At 54.4% G+C, this 21,497-nt stretch overlaps 1 protein-coding gene across 1 annotated transcript in view; it reads right to left on the reverse strand.

The window, feature by feature from the left end:
* Positions 1-8,030: 8,030 nt before the first annotated feature.
* Positions 8,031-21,497, reverse strand: part of RBM5 (RNA binding motif protein 5) — a gene marked incomplete at both ends in the record, with an annotated part of 32,208 nt that continues 18,741 nt past the window's right edge. The window contains 12 exons of the mRNA XM_080695511.1: positions 8,031-8,156; positions 8,847-8,976; positions 9,053-9,150; positions 10,741-10,815; positions 11,036-11,215; positions 11,527-11,598; positions 11,672-11,821; positions 12,309-12,470; positions 18,533-18,624; positions 18,813-18,897; positions 19,279-19,364; positions 21,362-21,434. Coding sequence (XP_080551637.1) covers positions 8,031-8,156; positions 8,847-8,976; positions 9,053-9,150; positions 10,741-10,815; positions 11,036-11,215; positions 11,527-11,598; positions 11,672-11,821; positions 12,309-12,470; positions 18,533-18,624; positions 18,813-18,897; positions 19,279-19,364; positions 21,362-21,434 — 1,329 coding nt within the window. The remainder of the gene's footprint in view (positions 8,157-8,846; positions 8,977-9,052; positions 9,151-10,740; positions 10,816-11,035; positions 11,216-11,526; positions 11,599-11,671; positions 11,822-12,308; positions 12,471-18,532; positions 18,625-18,812; positions 18,898-19,278; positions 19,365-21,361; positions 21,435-21,497) is intronic.

The raw sequence follows: 21,497 nt of genomic DNA on the forward strand, positions 1-21,497 counted from the left end.
CTCCAGGGGCCTGAGCCTGCAGCTGGCTGGGCAGGGGCGGGGCGGGCAGATGCAGGAGGGTCTGGGCGTCCCTAATGAGGGAGTGGAGAGAGGAGAGTGCCACCTGGGCCCAGGGCTCTTCGGGGAGGAGAGGACAGATGGACAGCGAGACAGTCGGAGGAGCCTCAGGGACTCCGGCCTCCCATGCACCCCAGGAATGTGAGGAGGAGCCTGGAGGCGGAGGCTGAGAGGCGGCACTGCAGCCTCCTCCGTGGGGCATCCTGGAGCTGCCCCCCCAGATGGTACCCTCCTCTCCAACCCTGGAGCTGGGGCCGCCCCCTCTTCCCGCCCTCCCTTCTGCCCACACCCTCGCTAGAAAGGCTCTGCTGTCCAGGCCCCCCACGATAACCCTGTTCTCCATCCCCAGACCTGCCTCCCACGTTCAGGGCCCCCCTTCGCCCACAGGAACCCCTCCCCGAGGCCCTGCAAGCCCCTTGGGCGCCCAGCGCACAGTCCCGCTGGGGCCACAGGTGGGATGGACGCTCCCGCTCAGAGCGGGGCCTGGGGAAGTGGGGGGACTAGGGGCAGAGAGGGCACGCTTGGGGCCCGGAGCCTCCTCAGGCAAGCGCGGCCTGACAGGGGGGACTGCGCCAGGCAGCGAACCCCCAGCAGATAATGAGGGCGGCGGGAAGGCGGCCGCGGGCGCAGCCTGGGGGAAGCCGCCTCGAGCCCAGAGCGCTCATTAGTGCAGCTAAGTGGGTCAGCCGCTCCCCCAGCCGCGCCAGGTGTGGGCGGGAGGGAGGATCCGAGCCCATTGTCTCCCTGCGAGCCCCAGGCCCCGCTCCCGCACCCCCTTCCTGAGCCTCTGCCCCTTAAGGCCCCCCCTAGCGCCCGCCTCTCCCCCTCCCCCGGAGCCCGACCTCCTCCCCAGGCCCCTGGAGGCAGCCCTCTCCCCGCCGGTGCCCACCCCCAGGTGCGGCCCTCAGCCAGCCTCCCTGAGGCACCCTCCAGACGGAGCCACACCTGGGAGAAATTGAAATCTTAGACGCTTCCCCGCCCCCGCCCAGGAGGCTGACATCCCAGTCCCAGCCGCCAAAGGAGAGAAACGCGGCTCTGGGGGGCCCCCCCGCACAAGCATCCGGGTCCAGGCGGGAGCCCGGCAGGGCCTTCCTGACCCCCTCCCCGGTGCCAGCTGGCCCTGGACATCCCCGCGGGCTCGGGCTCCAGGGGCCAGGATGATGGAGACCATCCTAGTACTGGGGGAGGGGCGCGGAGCAGGTCTTCTGTGTGGGGGCGCCGGGTCCCCCTCTCAAATCCGGGCAGAGCTGGCTGAGAATGGAAACTGGGAGCCTGTGAGCTATGCCTCCCTCCTGGCCCCTGGACAAGGGCTAGAAAATGGATGAAACGCTGCATGATGTGAGGTTAGGCCTGGGGGCTGAGTGACCAACCTGTCCTCACCAGCCCCACGCCGTCCCTGGGCCTCCGTGCATGACTTCTCTGGGCCTGGCTGCACAAGAGTTAATCTCAGGGCTCCCACCCACCCCACGTGCACAGTCAAATTCCAGGAACGCTTTCCATTAAGGACCTTGGAGCAGATTTCATTTACATTAATAAGAACCAGAGAAACCTGTGGGGGGGTGGCTGTGCTCGCTGCTCAGTTGTCTTGAGTCTGGCGGGGTTCGCCAGGGGCTCGCGGGCCTCCTGGCCCTAGAGGACAGGCCTGTGCCAAGCCAGTGCTGGGTGCTAGGGGAGAGGTGGGGCCCGCAGAGCCCGCTGGCCCTGAGGGCCCGGTGGTGAGCCTGGAGCTCTTGGAGCAGACCCACTGTGGCCCGTCTTTGAGCCTCAGTTTACCAATCTGTTGCTGTCCTCTCTCCTGCCCTGGAGGGGGGATGCCCAGGCTCCAGCCCATCTGCTTAAGGAGTTGGTACCCTTCCTCAGCCTTCTCCCCCTCCAGCTTGGCCTTTCCGCCCTACAGGGGAGCAGCAGTTGACCCTCTTGGGTCTGTTCAGCGAGCTCAGGAACCTGCTTTGGGTGGAAACTGCCAAGATTCACCTACCTGGAAAAAGCCCACAGAATGACTGCGTATGTGCACGAGAGTGCGTGCCGGGCGCTGGCCGGGGCCAGCCCTGCTGAGGTCCTGGGGCTCCCCAGCCCTTCCCGGGGCCTGGCCCCTGGCCAGGGCAGGCTGCTCCTTTGTGGGGGATGGAGAGCCTCTGTCCCCCTCCCCCAGGGGGCAGGGCCGGCTGCGTCTGTATGTAGCTACGGCTGAGCTTGGATGACTGCTGTGCCAGTGGCCAGGACAGAGTGGGCATGAGTGCAGCTGCAGGTGGGAGCCTGGCACACTTGGAGGGTGCTTGAGCGTGCGTGCGTGTGTCCTGCTGATGGTCCCCCAGCCCAGCCCCGGGTGGGGGAGGAGGAGGAAGGAGAAGCCCCAGTCCTGGTAGTTGGCTGTGCTGGGCCTGGGGACCCTGGGCTGAAGCCAGCCCTGCAGAATAGGATCTGGGCTCCCACACCGCCCTGCCCTGCCCCCCTCCAGCTTGGGGGTGGTGGGGAGAGGCTCGTGGCTCCTTCTCCCACAGCCTCTGTCCAGCTGGGAGCCTGTCACAATGGAAGGTGGGCAGGGCCCCGCCAGGCTTCCGAGCTGCCTCCCCCAGGCGGAGCTCCCGCTCAGCTGTCTTATCTCAGCAGCCGGGGCACTGTGCAATCAGACGCCCAGACCCCTCTGTGCCCGCCGCCCCCTCCCGGCCCCCTCAGCCCTGCAGACCTCTCCAGCTCTTCCTGGGACCCTCCCGGCCGGCTCTGTGTTCCATCCTCTTTCCTGTCTTGGTCTGGCTTCTCTCTCCAGGCTGTGGGGCATCCCAAGGCCCAGGTCCCTTCAGGGTTGGAATGCATCGTTGCTGCTGGAGCCTAGGCTTGTCCCCACACAAGGGACGTCTCTGCTGACCCCTAGGACCTGGGTGGGTGCACCCAGGTTGGAATCGGGGCTCCGCATTCACCAGCAGCTCAACCCAGCGAAGCGACCTCCAGCAACTGCTTGGAGCTTGTGCTGAAAGTGGTGCTCACAGGAAGCCACTGAGGGCCTGTCGCTGGCCTGCCTGCCTCCTTCCAGAAAGCTCTTCCTAGCTAGGTGTGGCCCAGTTCGGACAGGGCTCTGGTCTTCCCCCAAGTCCACGGGTCCACCCCGTCCTGCTGCCCTTTGGGAGGCCAGGGGGGACCTGTGGGCACCCCATTTCCATCCGGAGCCCGGGCAAGCTTGCCTCCGAGCTGCAGGTCTGCTGTGGGCCTGTTATGAGTGTTTCTGTGAGTCAGTAATCATGCGGAAGGGTGGCAGGAGCCTGAGAGGCCGGAATGCATTATCGACCACAGAAATTATTTACCTGGTTGGCAAGGATTGCTGAGACTGAGCACTTACTGCGTGCACCACCAGCCTGGCTCTCGCCTGGCCTCTGGCCGCAGTGGGAATACCTCCCCTCCTAGCCAGTGGGGTCCTTGGTGTGGGGCGGGGGGGCTCTCAGGAGATTACAGGCTGGCAGGCTTGGAGCCCCCCACAAAGAGCTCCAAGACCCAAGTTCTAGGCAGGTCTTCCTGAGTCTTGGAGGCCTGGGAAGAGGCCCTGGGAACCCAGGACCTCAGAGTTGGTGGGACGCCTCCAAAACCCAGCCCTGCCAGCTAAGGTGATGGAGTGCTGCCACCTGGAGGCCACCGGCAGCACAGTCCTCTCAGACAAGCTCCCGGCTCCCTCTCCTCTGTCCCTAAGGGCATTTGTCCCTCCGGAATCAGGGTGGCTGGGCCCCGGGTGCCCTTGAGACCCCCCAGCCAGACTATGCATGCCTGGGAAGCTTAGCTCAGGCCTGGCTGCTCATCTGGGCTTTACAACTTGTTTGATGCACGGCCATGACAGCTGCTCCTGGACGGCCCTCAAAGCTCTGCACGCTGCAGCAGCTGTCCCAGGCGGGCAGTCTGGACTCAGGCTCGGGAACCCTGGAGGTTCCCTCGAGGTCAGCAGAGGCCCTTTCCAAATTTGGGTGTTAGCTTTGCCGAGTTGGGAAGTGTGGTTACTTTCAGCATGGCACATCAGGCCTGCTGGGAGGCCCAGCGCACAGGCCAGGGCAGAGGCGCACCCGGGCTTGCGTGGAAGCCACCGAGTCCTGGGGCTCGGTCCCAGCCTCTAGCTGTCCGCTTAGCCCAGGTGCGGGGTGGCTGCAGTCGCCTGCCTGAGTAGGCTGGTGAAAGGTGCGGCTGCCCAGGAGGGTGAAGGCCAGAGGGGCCTGCGTTTTTGCCTCAGTCTTGTGCCCTGAGGATGGGCCGGCGGTGCTAAGGGCAGGTGCTGGCCCAGAGCAGTGCAGGGGGGCAGCCTGGAGCCACGCAGGGGAAGGGGCCGGGCAGCGCAGAGGGCCGAGGGCCTTCCAGGCGTGGGGAAGTCAGCTGTGCTCCATGCTGGTGGGCGCTGGCGCCCCAGGAAAGGGGCTTCCTGGCAGCCTGGGCCGCGCAGGGTGCCCGTCATTAAGAGCTCACCGAAGAGCTGTCCAAGTTGCCTGTCAGATGTCACTAATTAGGCTGCCGGCGGCTGGCTGCTGCCAGGTGCCATGTGGGCATCCGGCATCTCCCTTGAGGCAGCGGGATGGGGCTGACCTGCCCCAGGGCTGCCTCAGCCGGTAGGCATGTGTCCCGGAGAGTCATCCCTACCCTGGCTTCAGGAACTCCGGGCCTCATTTGTGAGGTTCAAAAGCCGGGTGTGGTGGCACACACGCCTGTAATTCCAGCATTTGGGAGGCTGAGACAGGAGGATCTAGGTTTGCAGACAGCCTCAGCTATTTAGCGAGGCCCTTTGCAACTCTGAGTTTTTTTTTTTTTTGGTGGTACTGGGGTTCCTGGAAGCCCTTCTACCTCTGGGCTACACTCCCAGACCTACTTTTTATATTTTTATTTGAAAACAGGGTCTCTTCCGCCAGTGCGGCTGGCTTTGAACCTGCGCGATCCTCCCGTCTCTGCCTCCCAAGCACAGGGATTATAAGCATGCGCCACCACGCCCGGCTAGTGAGATTGTTTTAAAATAAACAACAAAAATAGGACTGGGGTGGGCTTGTAGGCCGAATGCCCCTAGGTTCCATCCCCACTGCACCTGTGCATGCGCGCGTGCACGCACACACACACGTAAAAGGCTTATTCTAGGTGGACATGGTGGTACACATCTGTAATTCTACTACTTGGGAGGCAGAGATGGGAGGATTGCAGATTTGAGGTCAGCCTCAGCCACCTAGTCAAAACAAAATGTAAAAAGGGCTGTGACCTTTCCCGACTACTCCCAGCCTGCAGAGCTCAAACTGGCTGCCTGGCAGTGTAGTGCGCCTCACGGCGGTGGCCCACGGCTCTGAGGCCCTGGCTCGCTGCCGGCGGTCTTTCTCCAGCTTGGTGCTGGAGATGAGGCTGGGCTGCCTGCACCTAGGACAGAGCCTGCAACGTCCCAGCATCCCATGTCTCAAGTGGTGGGGCAGCGGGGTGCTGCGGGAGGGAAAGCCGCCATCTAGCTCTTGTCTCAGCAGAGGGCAGACGGCCACCACCCGGAGGTTCTGCCCGCCCTGGCCTATCTGGAATCACCTGAAAACTGGACAAGTACTTACATTCACTTGGGTCTTAGAAACTGCACGTGGAATGGCTGGGCATGGCAGCCTCTGCCTGTACTCTTAGTACTTGGGAGGCTGAGATGAAAGGAAGGCCAGGCTCCAACTTAGTGATGACTCAAAGAAATTTGGCAAGACCATATTTCAAAATAAAAAATAAAAGCCGGGCGTGGTGGCGCACGCCTGTAATCCCAGCATTCGGGAGGCTGAGACCATAGGATCGCGGTTCACGGACAACCTCAGCTACTTAGTGAGGCCCTCTGCAACTCAGTGAGACCCGGTTTCAAAATAAAGAATAAAAAATAGGGCAGGGGGTGTAGCTCAGAGGTCGAATGCCCCTGGGTTCCACCCCCAGACCCAAACACACACACACAAAAAGCGGAGTGTGGTGATGCATGCTTGTAATCCCAGTACTGGGGAGGCTGAGACAGGAGGATCTGGGTTCACAGCCAGACTCAGTTACTTAGTGAGACCTTGTTTCAAAATAAAGAAAAAACCAGGCCAGGGGTATAGCTTAGAGGTATGATGCTCCTGGGTTTCATTTCCAGTATTAAGAAACTAGAAGCGGAAAAACTCACTTGATTATGGCTGAGTTTCCATGTTAAACTCTCGGTTCAGTTTAAAACACGCCTGAAGCCGGGCGTGGTGGCACACACTTGTAATCCCCGCACTTGGGAGGCTGAGACAGGAGAATTGCACGGGTTCGAAGCCAGCCTCAGCTACTTAGTGAGGCTTTCAGCAACCTAGTGACACCCTGTTTCCAAATTAAAAGAAAAAAAAAAAAAGGTCTGGAAGTATAGCCTGGAGGTAGAAAGCCTCTGGGTTCCACCCCCAGTACCACAAACAAAACAAAACAAAACAAAACCGGCCTAAAGCAAGGTGTGGTAGGCATGGTTGTGAGCCCAGTGCTTGGAGGCTGAGGCAGGACTGTAGGTTTCAGGACAGCCTCAGGAACTAGTGAGACTTATCAACCTAGCAAGACCCTGTCTCAAAAGAAAAATGAGGCCAGGTGTGGCCCACACTCTTAATCTTAGTACTTGGGAGGCTGAGACCAGAGGATGGTGGTTCACAGCCAGCCGCGCTATTTAGTGAGGCCTCTGCAACTCAGTGAGACCCTGTTTCAAAATAAAGGATAAAAAATAGACTGAGAGTGTAGCTCAGAGGTAGGTTCAACCCCCTGCCCCACCATAGGAAAAAAAGATGTTAAAGTCCTGCTGGGTGTGGTGGCGCACACCTGTAATCCAGTGACTTGGAGGCTAAGGAAAGAAGATTTCGAGTTTGAGGCAGCCTGGGCAATATAGAAAGTCACTGTCTTAAACAAAACACAAAGCTGTGTGTGCTGGCGCACACTTGTCATCCCAGCATTCGCGAGGCTGAGACAGGAGGATTGCGGTTCGCAGACAGCTTCAGCTACTTAGCGAGGCCCCTTGCAACTTTCAAAATAAAGAATAAAGAATAAAAAGTAGGGCTGGGGGCCGGGTGTGGTGGCACATAAGTTTGTAATCCCAGTGCTTGGGAGGCAGAGACAGGAGGACCGCGCAGGTTCGAAGTCAGCCGCCCTGGCTTAAGAGACCCTGTTTCCAAATAAAAAATATAAAAATAGGTCTGGGAGGACTTCCAGGAACCCCAGTACCACAAAAAAAAAAAAAAAAAAAAAAAAAAAAAAGGTAGGACTGGGGGGTGTAGCGTGGAGGTAGAATGCTCCTGGGTTCCATCCCCAGTACCCCCCCCCCCCACACACACAGTAAAAACTCTGGCTGGGATGTAGTTCAGAAGAAGAATGAATGGCCAGTGCCATGGGGGTGGGGGGAGGAAGTCTAGGGTTCCAGCTCAGAGGTGGCGTACCCCCAGGTTGACCCTGGGAACAGCCCAACAGCACGCGCTGGAGGGGGGCTTGGTGAGCCCGCCTACCTGTGTGGCCCTGTGTTAGATCCCAGGCACAAGATAAACAAAGTAAAGAGGAAGGACGGGCAAGGAAAGCGCAGAGTGCCACCTTAAGACTCACCGGCCCTCCCGGCCCGCTCCACCACCCTCACCCCACCCCGGGAAGAAAGAGGCAAGACACCCCGTTGTCAAGGTATTTCTTTTGTAAAGGAGCCAGATTTGGCAACTAGGCTGAAAATCTTCCAAAATTCTGTACAAATGTGTAATATACAAATATACACAGGCTTCTGCCAAGAGAAGACACCAGGAGACAAATGGCAGCGGCGGCTGGCGTCAGCACCAGCAGGGCCTCAGCCCTGGGAGGCCACGCCACGCTACATATGTACACGGAGGAGAAAAACCCGCTGCCCCAAGGTCTGGCCACGAGCCGGGAGTGGGGGGAGCCCGAGGACGAGCGCTTCACCCCAACTGTTAGCAGCACGAGGGCGCCCTCGAGACCGCGCGAGGCAGGAGCCGGCCAGCTCGTGCTCCTGCGGGCTCTCAGCATCACTCCATCTCAGTGAACCGGGCAAACATGGCTTTCCGGACGGCATCTTTGTAGGAGTCGGCACCCGACAAGCCATACGCGCTGCCTTTTGCTCCGAGGCCAGCTCCTTTCAGCCGGACTTGAGCCTGGAGGAAGACATTGTAAGTGGCTGGCCGGCCGGCTGGCAGGCAGCGCACCCCAAGCAGGCCCAAGGTGATGAGGGAGGCAGGATTTCCTACGGGGCACTGGAGACGGAAGTTCTGGAGCAGGTGAGCCACAGCCCAGGGTGCCTCAGTAGGCACCCGTGCCAGGCAGGTGCCAGCGCTCCGTCACACCTCGCGAAGGTGGGCCTGGGACACCAGCAGCACAGCCACGCAGCCGCGCACGAGGGCGAACGTGGCTGCCAAAGCCTGGCCTCGGCTGCCTCCACCAGGTGCAGCGGCGAGCAGGACCCTGGGACCATTTTAGTCCAGGCGTTGGCTAACTTATTCATTTACGTACGGCTTTTGTGTGGCCCTGGAGATTGAACCCAGGGGCAGTCTACCCCTAAGCCATACTCCCAGCACTATTTTGCTTTTATTTTGAAACAGGGTTTAGTTAGGTTGCTGAGTCTCACTACTGGCCGAGGCTGTCCTCACACCTGCGCTCCTTTCTCAGCCTCCCAAATGCTGGGATTACAAGTGTGTGCCACCACGCCCAGCTCATCTTAAGTGTGAAGTGAGCGAGGTGCGGGGAGGAAGCCCCCTGAAGACATGAGCCGCACCGCTGAGCATCCAGACCCCTGGCACTGCCCCCCAGCACGCTGCGGCCAGCGCCTCGGGCCACCACCTACTCACCTCAATGGGCGCGGTGATGCCCTGGCACTTTCTCCCCAAGCCCGAGCCTTCCCGCCAGCCCATGGCCTGCAGCATCTTGTTGCCGATGTTGCTGTGGTCAAGGCCGTCTTTGGTGGGCTGCTCGTAATTCCTGCCGGTGGCAAACACACAGTTACTTAACACAGCCTGAGCCCAGCCAGTGAACTGGGAAACGGCGCGTCACATACACAGTGCCAGCATCAGACTGCTTCTTGCGTTTGGGCTCTGGCGGTTCCGGGATGCCATACTTTTCTCGTCTTTCTGCAGCTCGATCTCGGTATTTCATCTACACGGAGAGAAAACACCGCTGGAGCGACCCAGACTTCCACTGCGACAGTCCAACGAGCCTGCGCTCAACGACTTTCACCGCCGTATTTTTTATGGGTCTGGGGTGGAACCCAGGGGCATTCGACCTCCAAGCTACAGCCTCCACCTTATTTTGTATTCTTTATTTTGAAACAGGGTCTCACTGAGTTGCAGAGGGCCTAAGTAGCTGAGGCTGTCCGCGAACCGTGGTCCTTCGGTCTCAGCCTCCCGAGTGTTGGGATGACAAGCGTGCGCCCATGCCCGACAGACCACAGTATTTTTTAATGTGGAGTGTGGCCTTTTAGACTGGTCCTAAGTACCAAGTGCCCTTTCCCCCCACCTAGTTACATCACCTGTCAAGGCCCTGAAAGGGAGGAGGGAAGAGCTGCCCATCCCCCTCCACACGTGGACAGGCCCAAGTCCAAGGAAAGAATGTCCAGGCAGCTTCCAGGGACCCCTCCAGCAGTCCCTGGGAAGCAGGCGCTGTATCTAGCGGGGCACGCAAAGCCTTAGGTACAGACACCGACCAATGATCTCGGGGGAGTTTCTTTGTTTTTTGTGGCACTGGGATTCAGCCCAGGGTCATTCTACTCAAAGCTACATTCCCAGCCTTGTTTTATTTTATTTTTATTTGGAAACAGAGTCTCGTTAGGTTGATGAGAGTCTCACTACTTGCTGAGGCTGTCCTCGAACCTGTGATCCTCCCGTCTCAGCCTCCCAAGTACTGGGATTATAAGTGTGCACCACTATGCCCAGCTCAGGTGGGAAGTTTCTAGCCCACAGGCCTGTGTACATTAAAACCCAGGTCACTGGTCCCATGGGTTGGGGTCCTCAGCCTGGCCCACACCCCAGACACCTCTCCCTCCCACGCCACCTCGTGGCCCACTAGCTCCTGGGCCTAACTTGAAGCTTCCCAGAAAGGCTTCCCTGGCCAGGCCAAATGAGCCTTCTCACCTTCGACAGCTGTGTGTCTCGAGTGTGTGGCATTCAGAACCTGTGGGCAGTCCTGAGGGAGTGCTGGATGATATTGGATGCATGTGTGCATACACACACAGACACACACACAGCCCGGGGTCTAGTCCACACGAACGAGCTGGCGTGGTTGGGTGACCTCCGTGAGAAACCCTTCCATCCCACCCTGGATCTGACTGCTACAAAGACGACTGCAGAGCCAGCATGGTGTGGCTGCGCTCAAGAGGCCGAGGCAGAAGGGTCGCTGGAATGCCAGGCGTGGTGGGCACGCTTGTAACCCAGCATTGGGAGGCTGAGACCAGAGGATCGCAGTTCACAGACAGCCTCAGCTACTTAGTGAGGCCCTCTACAACTCGGTGAGACCCGGTTTCAAAATAAAGAATAAAAAATAGGGCAGGGGGTGTAGCTTGGAGGTCGAATGCCCCTGGGGTTCCACCCCCAGAACCGCAAAAAAAAAAAAAAAAAGTCACTGGAGCCCCAAAGTTCAGGGCCAGCTTCAAAAACATATGGAGATCCTGTGTCAACACACATTCCAACAAGACAAAAGCCGCTCAAGGCGCTTCTCTGCCGCCTTCTGGCCGCACACCGCCTCACCCACCTCTCTCTCCCTTAGCTCCAAGGCTTCTAGCTCCTGCTCGCTCAGCCGGGACCGCCGGTACATGTCCATGTTTTGCTGTACGAGAGAGTTCACAGTTAGAGCTCGAGCGCCCTGGCGTGGTACGCTGACACACAGCACCGCCTGTGAGCTCCAGGCCAAAGCGCAGCGGCCGGTGCGCACTCGGCCTGGTGCGGGCGGCACGGGCTCCTCTCCACTCCACACAGCTCCTAGAGGCAGCCAGTCACGGCGGCGCCCGCGCCCCACCTCAGTCACCACGAGGGGCGGGCCCGGCCACCTTGTGCAGGTCGGAGAGCTGCTGGTGCCTGACCAGGGCGTCTCTGTTTGGGAACTGGCGCCGGCACAGCAGGCAGGCCATCTTCTTCCAGTCAGCCAGCTTCTCTTCCTCGCTCTCAAGTCTCTCCACCAGCTCCTCCTCGTTGTCACTGTCGCCACTGTACGCAGCAACCAGGCCCCTCTGGGGACAAGAGGCGGCGGGTCACGGCAGAGTATTAACAGGATACCGCAGCTCTGACCTGGACTAAGTGGCGCGCCCAGCCCCGAGTGTGCGGACGCCTCGCCACCCCGCCACCTGCTACCCCTCCTCACAGTGAGGCCCTTCACACCTGTCTGGAGCACCCGGCCGACAGACAGGAAACGTGCTCCTGAACGACTATTTTCAAACCACTGACCATGGATAGACACCTCGACACAGCAAGCCAGATGAGGCGCTATCGAGGAGAGTATGCCACTCGTCTCTCCAGACACAAGGAGACTCAGCCTTCTTACTTTGAGGGGATTGTCCTCTTCTCCGTTCCGGGCCAGTTCTGGGACGAGCTGCTGCCTTTCCGCCAGGGCTCCCTGGGAAGCAGGACGAGCCGTCAGCTCAGGTCTCCACGGGCCCCTGGGAAGCAGGCCCTGCCCGCCGCCTCACCTTTCTCTCAAAGAGGGCGAAGCCGGCGTCGGCCGCGGCAGACTCCCTGCGCTCTTCTTCCCTCAAAGGGTTGGTGGGCTGGAAGCTGTTTTTAAAATTTTCTTTCTGCTTGTTTAAGCTCTTAGCCCAGCGCTCCATGTCTTTGGCAATCTAATGTCAGACAACAGAGGGCACCAAGAGCATTTAACCCCTGTCCCACTGCAGCGGGCTGCCAGTTCTCTCAGCCCGGCTTCTGACAGTCCTCTTGCGCGTGCCTCCACACCCGCAGCGCTACTGGGCACGGCCAGAGACCGGACGAGGGCTTCTCACTCGAAGCCCGAGCCTTCCAGGGGCTCCTCTGCGGAGAAGAGCTTCAAACCCAGGACGTGGCATGCCAGGCAAGTGCTCTATGGTGAGCTGAATCTCCAGCTCGCCCAGATTCAATAAAAGCTATAACCTAAAAAAATGAAGAATCAAGCCGGGCGTGTAATCTCAGTACTTGGGAGGCTGAGAAAGGAAGATTGCAGGTTTGCAGCCAGCCTCGGCTACTTAGCGAGGCCCCCTTTCAAAATGCCCCTAGGTTCCATCCCTAGTACAAAAAATAAAAAATAAAAAATGAAGACTCAGCCATCTGGTAGCCAAGGGAGATGGTGTACACCTGCTGGGCCGTTTTGCTCTTGGCTTTCTCCTTCTTCTCCTTCCCTTCCTTGGTGGCAGGCAGGCCTGCCTGCTGGTGGGAGCTGGACTCTGCAGCTGGCACGTAGGTCTCCTTCTCTCCATCCCAGTAAAGGTACTGCTGTGTCAAGGAATTATAGTAGTACTAGAAGGAAAAGTACAATTAATGTGGGCTTTCTGCTACGTCAAGTTTTGTTGTTATTTTTTCTTTTTCCAGCACCAGGGGATGGAACCCACGGGCATTTGACCTCCGAATTACACCCCCTGCCCTATTTTTTATTCTTTATTTTGAAACAGCATCTCACTAAGTCGCAGAGGTCCTTACTAAGTAGCTGAGGCTGTCCACGAACCGTGATTCTCTGGTCTCAGCCTCCCCAATGATGGGGTTACAAGCGTGCACCATCACGCCTGGCTTGTTATTAAGTCCAGAGGTGGTCTACCTCTGAGCTACATCTCCTGTTACACCCTCCTATTTTATTTATTTATTCATTCATTTTTTGTGGTAATGGGTATGAAATCCAGGGGCTTTCTACTTCCGGGCTATACTCCCAGACCTATATTTTATTTGGAAATAGGGTCTCACTAAGTTGCTTAGAGCCTCAAGTAACCGAGGCTGGCTTGGACCCTACACAACCCTCCTGTTTCAGCCTCCCAAGGGCTGGGATTACAATCGTGTGCCACCATGGTTGGCTCCTTCTGTTTTATTTTGAAACAGGGTCTAAGTTGCTGAGGCTGGCCTCAAACCTCCCATCCTCCTGTATCAGCTTCTCAGGCACTGAGATTACAGGCATTTGCCACCATGCCTGGCTTAAACATTTTTTGGGGAGAAGGGGGATATACTGGGGATTGAACCCAAGGGCTTTCTAACACTGAACTACATCTCCAGCTCTTTTTTTTTTTTTCTTTTTGGTGGTACTGGGGTTCCTGGAAGCCCTTCTACCTCCGGGCTACACTCTCAGACCTATTGTTTTTATACTTTTTATTTGGAAACAAGGTCTCTTAAGCCAGCGCAGCTGGCTTCGGACCTGCGCGATCCTCCTGTCTCCGCCTCCCAAGCGCGGGGATTACAGGCATGTGCCACCACGCCTGGCCTCCAGTTCTTTTTCTTTCTTTTGGTGCTGGGATTGAACTACAGGCATTGTACCTCTGAGCTACATCCCCACCACTATTTTTCTGTGGTACTAGGGGATGAACATTCTTTGACCTATACCCCTAGTCCTTCTGATTTTTTTTTTTGGTACTGAGGATGGAACCCAGAGGAATTGTACCTACGAGCTGCACCTCCAGCCCTATTTTTTTAGTCTTTTATTTATTTATTTTTGCGGGCCTGGGGATGGAACCCAGAGGCATTTGACCTCCAAGCTACACCCCCTGCCCAATTTTTTATTCTTTTTATTTTGAAACAGGGTCTCACTGAATTGCGGAGGCTCTCACTAACTAGCTGATGCTGTCCACGAACCGTGATCCTCCGGTCTTAGCCTCCCAAATGCTGGGATTACAAGCGTGTACCACCATGCCCGGCTATTCTTTTATTTTTTGAAACAGGGTCTCACTGAGTTGTGAAGGATCTTGCTAAGTGCTGAGGCTGTCCGCGAAGCGCAATCCTGCAGTCTCTGCCTTCTGAATGCTGGGATTATAAGCTTGCACAACCACATCCAGCATGATTATTTTTGAAACGGTCTCACGAGATCGCTGAGAGTCTCACTACGTTGCTGAGGTTGGTCTTGAACCTGCGATCCTCCTCAGTCTCAGAAAGTACTGGAATTACAGGCATGCAGCAATGTGCCAGCGTTTTTGAGACAAGTTCTATGTTGTTCTGGTTGGCCCTTAACTTTCAATCCTCCTGGCTCAGTTTCCTGAGTTACTAGGTTTAAGGTGTGTACCACCAGAAATGCCCCCCCCCCTTAAGTGATGCTGGGAACTGAACCCAGGGCCTTGTACATGCCAATCAAGTACTCGACCACTGAGCTATGCTCCTAGCCCTGACCTACATTCAAACTCACAGAAATATTTTGTCTAAAGATAGGTCAAAGCTGGGTGCACTGACACATGCCTGTAATCCCAGTACTTGGGAGGATGAGACAGAAGGATTGCAGTTTTGAGGGCTGCCAGCACGTAGTGAGATTCTCATCAACCTAGTGAGACCCTGTTTTGAAATAAATATAAAATAGGGCTGGGGGTATAGCTTGAAGGTAGAATGTCCCTAGGTTTAATCCTCAGTAACGCACGCATACACATGCACACACACACACAAATTAAGTATGCTTTCTTCTCAGCTGGGCCTGGTGGTACATGCTTGCAATCCCAGTACGTGGGAGGCTGAGACAGGAGGATCAAAGGTTTGAGGACAGCCTCATCAGTGAGATTCTCATTAACCTAGTGAGAACCTGTCTCACAATAGGGCTGGGGGTTGTAGCTTGGAGGTGGAATGCCTCCGGATTCATTTCCCAATGAAAACGCGCGCGCGCGCACACACACACACATGGCTTCTTCTCAAGAGTCGGGTCCTCATTCATCCTTTGGCCTACCTAGAGGGTACCCCAAGAGCACAGTCCATCTTTTCCACAGAGACTGTTTACTCAGACCAGGTAGCCAGAGCAGATGAGCGCACCATGGAGACGCACACCTCCCAGGCTGAGCCGGCGACCAGACGGCTGTGGGGCTGTGACTAGCAGCCCCGGACCTTCAGTCTCGTCACCCGCTCTCCCTGCTCACAGGGACCTGGGAGAGGTCTGTGTGCCCTCCAGGAAAGGTGGTGTGCCTAACACAAGCTGTGCACTGCCCACGGCCACACCAGGGAAGCGGCCGGACTGCACAAGGGAGCGTGGGGAACTGTGCAGAGGCGGCCGCGCACAGCGCTCTGCTTCTCAGATGCCGCGGCTCTCGATGCCAGGCTCCTGGTGGAAAGTACTGACTTTACTGTTCTACATACACAGCTGCTGTTCATGAGCATTTATTTATGGAGCGTTAAAGTTGCTTTTCCTCTTTAAAAACTGCACACACCACAAAAATATTACTGCAGATATGCCCTCAACACAGGCAGGCTAAGTAAAAGAAGCTGGACACAAAAGGACATATACTGTCTGATTCCATTTCTATGGTTGTCTAGAACAGATAACAGAGACTAAAAGACTTGAGCCAGGAGGATCATAGGTTTGAAGACAGCCTCAATAAGTAGTGAGACTCCTGAACCTGGCAAGGCCGTTTCCAAATAAAAATAAACTAGGGCTGGGGATATGTGGCTCAGAGGTAGAATGCTCCTGGGTCCAATCCCAAGGGGGGGAGGGGGAGAGGGAGAGGGAGAGGAGAGAGGGAAGGGAGAAAGAGAGAGAGGGAGACACACACACACACACACACACACACACACACACACACACCCACCCTACAGGAATGTGGAGTAACTCTTTACTGTATAGGGTTTCTCCTAGGGGTGATAAAACTCAGTTATACACCTGAAATAGTTAAAGTGGTGAATTTTTTTTTGCAGTACTGGGGATGGAACACAGAGACATTCTACTACCTCTGACCTATACTCTAGTCCTATTGTTTGTTTTGGTGGTACTGGGGTTCCTGGAAGCCCTTCTACTTCTGGGCTACACTCCCAGACCTACTTTTTTTATACTTTTTAAATTTGGAAACAGGGTCTCTTAAGCCAGCGTGGCTGGCTTTGAACCTGTGCGATCCTCCTGTCTCCACCTCCCAACCGCGGGGATCACAAGTGTGTGCCACCACGGCCAGCTTCTAGCCCTATTTTTTATTCTTTATTTTGAAACAAGGTCTCACTGAGTTGCAAAAGGCCTTACTAAGTATTAGCTGAGGCTGCCCTCGAACTATGATCCTCCCGTCTCAGCCTCCTGAGCGCTGGGATTACAAGTGTGCGCCACACGTCCGGCTTAAAGTGGTGAATTTTATGAATGTGCATTTTATCTTAATTAAAAAAGAAATACGAGCTGGGTGTGGTGGCTAATGCTTGAAATCCCAGTATTTGGGAGGCTGCTACAGGGGGATCACAGATTCAGTGACAGCCCCAGCTACGTAGTGAGACTTTGTTTCAAAAAAAGAGTGAGAGTGGTGGCATTTGCTTGTGATCCAGCGCATTCAGGATCGCGGTTCGCGGATGGCCTCAGCTTCTTAGTGCGGCCTCTGCAGCTCAGTGCGACCCTGTCTCAAAATAAAGAATAAGCCGGGTGTGGGGGGCGGACGCTTGGAATCCCCGCGCTTGGGAGGCGGAAACAGGAGGATCGTGCAGGTTTGAAGCCAGCCGCACTGGCTTAAGAGACACTGTTTCCAAATAAAAATAGGTCTGGGAGTGTAGCTCGGAGGTAGAAGGGTTTCCAGGAACCCCAGTACCACCCCCCCCCAAAAAAAAAAAAAGAATGAAAAATAGGAAATAGCCGGGCGTGGTGGCGCACGCTTGTAATCCCCGCGCTTGGGAGGCGGAGACAGGAGGATCACGCAGGTTCGAAGCCAGCCGCGCGTGCAGACTTAGGAGACCCTGTTTCTAAATAAAAATATAAAAAAAGGTCTGGGAGTGTAGCCCGGAGGTAGAAGGGCTTCCAGGAACCCCAGTACCACCAAAAAAGAAAAAAAAAAAAAGAAAAATAGGAAATAGAGCATAGAGCAGGGGGTGTAGCTCAGAGGTTGAATGCCCCTGGGTTCCATCCCCAGACCTGCAAGTAAATAAAGAAAGAACTCAGTAAGACCCTGTTTCAAAATAAAGAATAAAAAAATAGGAAAATAGGGCTGGAGGTAGAATGCCCCTGGGTTCCACACTCAGTACCTAAAAAGAAAAAGAAAAAAAAAAGAAAGAAAGAAAAGAAGAAAATATAGGACTAGGGATGTTGAAATCCAAGGCAGGCATGGTGGCATATCCCTGTATTCCCAGTACTTAGGAGGTTGACAGGAGGACTGCAGGTTCAAAATCAGCCTCAGCAATTCAATGAGACCCTGTTTCTTTTTTCCTTTTGGTCATAATGGGGGTGGAACCCAGGGGCTTTCTCCGGGCTACACTCCCAGACCTACCTTATTTAATATTTTATTTGGAAACAGGGTCTCACTAAGTTGCTGAGAGCCTCACTAAGTAGTTGAGGCTGGCTCCGAACCTGTGCGATCCTCCTGTCTCAGCTTCCTAAGTGTGGGGATTACAAGTGTGCGTCACCACGCCCGGCTAGTGAGACCCTATTTCTAAAAGAAAAATAAGCCAGGCATGGTTGCACACACTTGTTATCTTAGTAATACTTAGTGATCCTCTGCAACCTAGTGAGACCCTATTTCAAAAAATAAAAAATAGGGCTGGGAGCTGGGCGTTGTGGCGCATGCTTGTAATCCCAGTATTTGAGAGGCTGGGACAGACGGATCATGGTTTGTTGACAGCCTCAGCTACTTAGGTCCTTTGCAACTCAGTGAGACCCTGTTTCAAAATAAAAAATAAAAAAATAGGGCCAGGGGTGTAGCTCAGAGGGAGAATGCCTCTGAGTTCCAACCCCAGTACCACACACACACAACAAAAATTAAAAAACAAAGAGTTAAAACTTATTTGGATATGTAGATCAGTGGTAGAACACTTGCCCAGCATGCTCTAGGCCCTAGGTTTGATCTCTAGTATAGCAAAACATAAAACTCACCTGGGCCTGATCCACATATTTCTTGGCAGAGAATATTTTATTTCATGCCTCATAAATCTACCAAATAAAGCCAGGCGTGGTGACACACACTTGTAATCCCCGCACTCGGGAGACTGAGACAGGAGGATCGCACAGGTTCGAAGCCAGCCTCAGCTACTTAGTGAGGTTCTCAGCAACTTAGTGAGACCCTGTTTCCAAATAAAAGTATAAAATAGGTCTGGGAGTATAGCCCGGAGATAGAAAAGCTCCTGGGTTCCACCCCAGTACCACAAAACAAACAAACAAACAAAACAAAGCAAAAACTACTAAATAAAATTAAGTCAGGCATGGTGGCGCACACTTATGATTCTAGTACTTGGGAGGCTGAGGGAGGATCATAGGTTTGAGGACAACCTTAGCAAATAGTTGAGACTCTCATCAACCTAGAGAGATTCTGTTTCAAAATAAAACTGAAATAGGGCTAGGGGTGTGACTCAGAGATAGAATGCCCCTGGGTTCAATCACCAGTACTACAAAAAAAAAAAAAAAAAAAAAGAAACAAGAAAAACGAAATCCTGCCTCTAGAGGAAAGCAGCATACTTACCTGCGAGTTGGGGTCGTAATAGAGCCCTGTGGTGGGATCATAATAATATCCTGAAGACTCATCATACTGGTAAGTGGAAGTGTCAGGGACAGCTTTGAAAACAAGATCAGCAGACAGTCACACAGGTCAGAACTGGCCCGACAGCTAGCTCTAGGCCAGTGAGCTGAAGCAGCCCCCAGCATTCTCTCTCCTTACATCCCCCGTGTCCCTCTGAGGAGCCTCAGTAACAAAGCCCACTAGGACCTTCCAACCGCCAACAGCCCCATGAGGTTTGGCTTACCATATTTGGTACCAGGAACTACACCAGTGGGGGAAGCGGCTGGGGCCTGGGTACTTGTGCTAGTGCTAGGCTGTGCTTCCGCAGGCTGGAAAGAACAGCAGCTTCAATAGTTTCAACTGGAAAGCCCTTTCAGAGCTAACTCACTGCAATCACCCAGAAGGAAGGGCTTCCCTCACACATACACTGCAGCAAGGACCTGGGGCGATCCTTCAGCAAAGCACACGCTGATAACCTTCTAAAGGTCAAGCTGAGGCATGCACAAAGTATAAATACAACCCATTTGTAATTTATACTTAAAACACATGCAAAAACACGAAACAAAATTATTTTACTAATACTATAAGACAAAGAAACAGGTGGGGATGTGTATTCAGTCCTGGCGTATGTAGCTAGAAAGGGAAATTTTGGTCAGCAACCCAAAGTTTCCCCCAAAGCCTTGATTCTGTATTCAGGAGGGTAGGATTACCGGAGAGCCAGGTGGATTGGAGGTCTGATTATACAGCTGAGGACTCTGGGACACCACAGCTGCTGAGGTGGTGGTCACTGCTGTGCCTGATGGTTAGGGAGAGAGGTTAGAGAGAACTGTCACCCAACTCCAAGCCAGCTGTCCACAATGCCCAATATAGTCTTTGTTCCTTCACCCCTGGAACTGGGGATTAAACCCAGGGTACTCTACCACTGGGCTACAACCCCCACCCCTTTTGATTTTTGAAGTTGCCCAGGCAGACCTTGTAATACTCCTGCCTCAGCTTCCTGAGTAGCTGGGAGTATAGGTATAAACTACCACCCTCAGCTGGGCGTGGTGGGCACGCTTGTAATCCCCGCGCTGGGGAGGCAGAGACAGGAGGATCGCGCAGGTTCGAAGCCAGCCGCGCGCGCTGGGTTAGGAGATCCTGTTTCTAAATAAAAATGTAAAAATAGGTCTGGGAGTGTAGCCCGGAGGTAGAAGGGCTTCCAGGAACTCCAGTACCACGAAAAAAAAAAAAAAAAAAAGAAAAAAGAAATAAATTAAAAAAATATATATATATATAAAATAAAAACAAACTACCACCCTCTTTCCTTTTTTTGTTTCATGGTTCTGGGGATTTAACCCACAGGCATTCTACCTCCAAGCTATATCCCCAGCCCTATTTTTTATTCTTTATTTTGAAACAGGGTCTCACTAAGTTGTGGAGGGCCTCACATAGTAGCTAAGGCTGGCAGTGAACCTCTGATCCTCCTGTCTCAGCCTCCCAAGTACTGGAATTACAAGTGTGCACCACCATGCCCAGCTCCCAGCCTTGTCTTTTATTCTTTTCTTTCTTTTATTTTGGGGGTGAGGGGGGCCTGGGGGTGGAACTCAGGGGCAGTCAACCTCCGAGCTACATCTCCTTCCCTATTTTTTTATTCTTTATTTGGAAACCGTGTCTCACTGAGTTGCAGAGGGCCTAAGTAGCTGAGGCTGTCCGCGAACCGTGATCCTCAGGTCTCAGCCTCCCGAATGCTGGGATTACAAAGCGTGTGCCACCAAGCCCGGCTTGTCTTTTATTCTTTATTTGGAGAAAGGGTCTCAGTACGTTGCGGAGGGCCTCACACAATAGCTAAGGCTGGCCGTGAACCTGTGATCCTCCTGTCTCAGCCTCCCAAGTGCTGAGATTACAAGCATGGCCACCATGCCAAGCAGTCCTTCCTCTATGTCAGTTAATAACCTACTTCTCCTAAGGAACATGGAATCTATGACATTTTCATCTTACAATCCTCCTAGAATGGGATACAAAATTAAAGATTCTGTATGATATAGCAAAGAAAAAAGAAAAAAAAAATTAGTATTTACTCTGGGTTAAGAGGTTTGACTATAAGGCTTTTAAAATTCTGGACCAAAAATGTAAGCAGCAGCTTCTTTTTCTGTCGTACTGGGGAATGAACCCAGGGGTGTTTTGCCTCCAAGTTACCCTGCCAGCCTGGTTTATTTTTATTTTGAAACAGGGTCTAAGTTGCAGAGGCTGGTCTCAAACCTGCAAGGTGGGATTTCAGGCATGTGCTACTGGCTCAGCAGAAAGGTAGGTAGGTAGGTGTGTGTGTGTGTGTGTGTGTGTGTGTGTGTGTGTGTGTGTGTGTGTGTGTGTGTGTGTGTTGTTTACTGGGACTGAACCCAGAGGCATTTGCTCTCTGAGCCACACTCCAGCTGTATGTTACTTTTTTGTTTGGAAACAAGGTTTCAGGGTTGCTGAGGGCCTCACCATCCTCCTGTTTTAGCCTCCATGCCCAGCTAAGCAGAGGCTTCTTTTTATGACCCTTTCACGTGTGAACACTCCTCTAGGGTTACACTCTGCTCACCTGAATTTATATGTGCACTTAGGACTTCTGACAAGAGGGGAAAGACAGGGCTGACTCCTGGTGTACACGAGCCCCCCTGGCCTGCCCCAGAACCTTGAATACACGCTAACATGATCAGCCCCACATCCATGCAGGGGTATGGACTTGTACCTGAGGCCTAATTAAGACACCTAGTCACATTTCCTCAACCACAGCTGCTCCAACAAAGGCAAAAAGAAGATGCTATTTACCACCTGCTGCAGATGGTGCCTCAGATTCCAAGCCTCCAGCTTGCTGCTGATAAAACTGCTGGTAGTCCTGTGAGTACTGGAGAAAGATACACCATTAGCTCCGCTCTTAGGTACAGCCCACTGACTAGACACCGAATCT

The sequence above is a fragment of the Muscardinus avellanarius genome (assembly GCF_963383645.1).
Source record: "Muscardinus avellanarius genome assembly, chromosome: 5".
Taxonomy (NCBI): Eukaryota; Metazoa; Chordata; class Mammalia; order Rodentia; family Gliridae; genus Muscardinus; species Muscardinus avellanarius.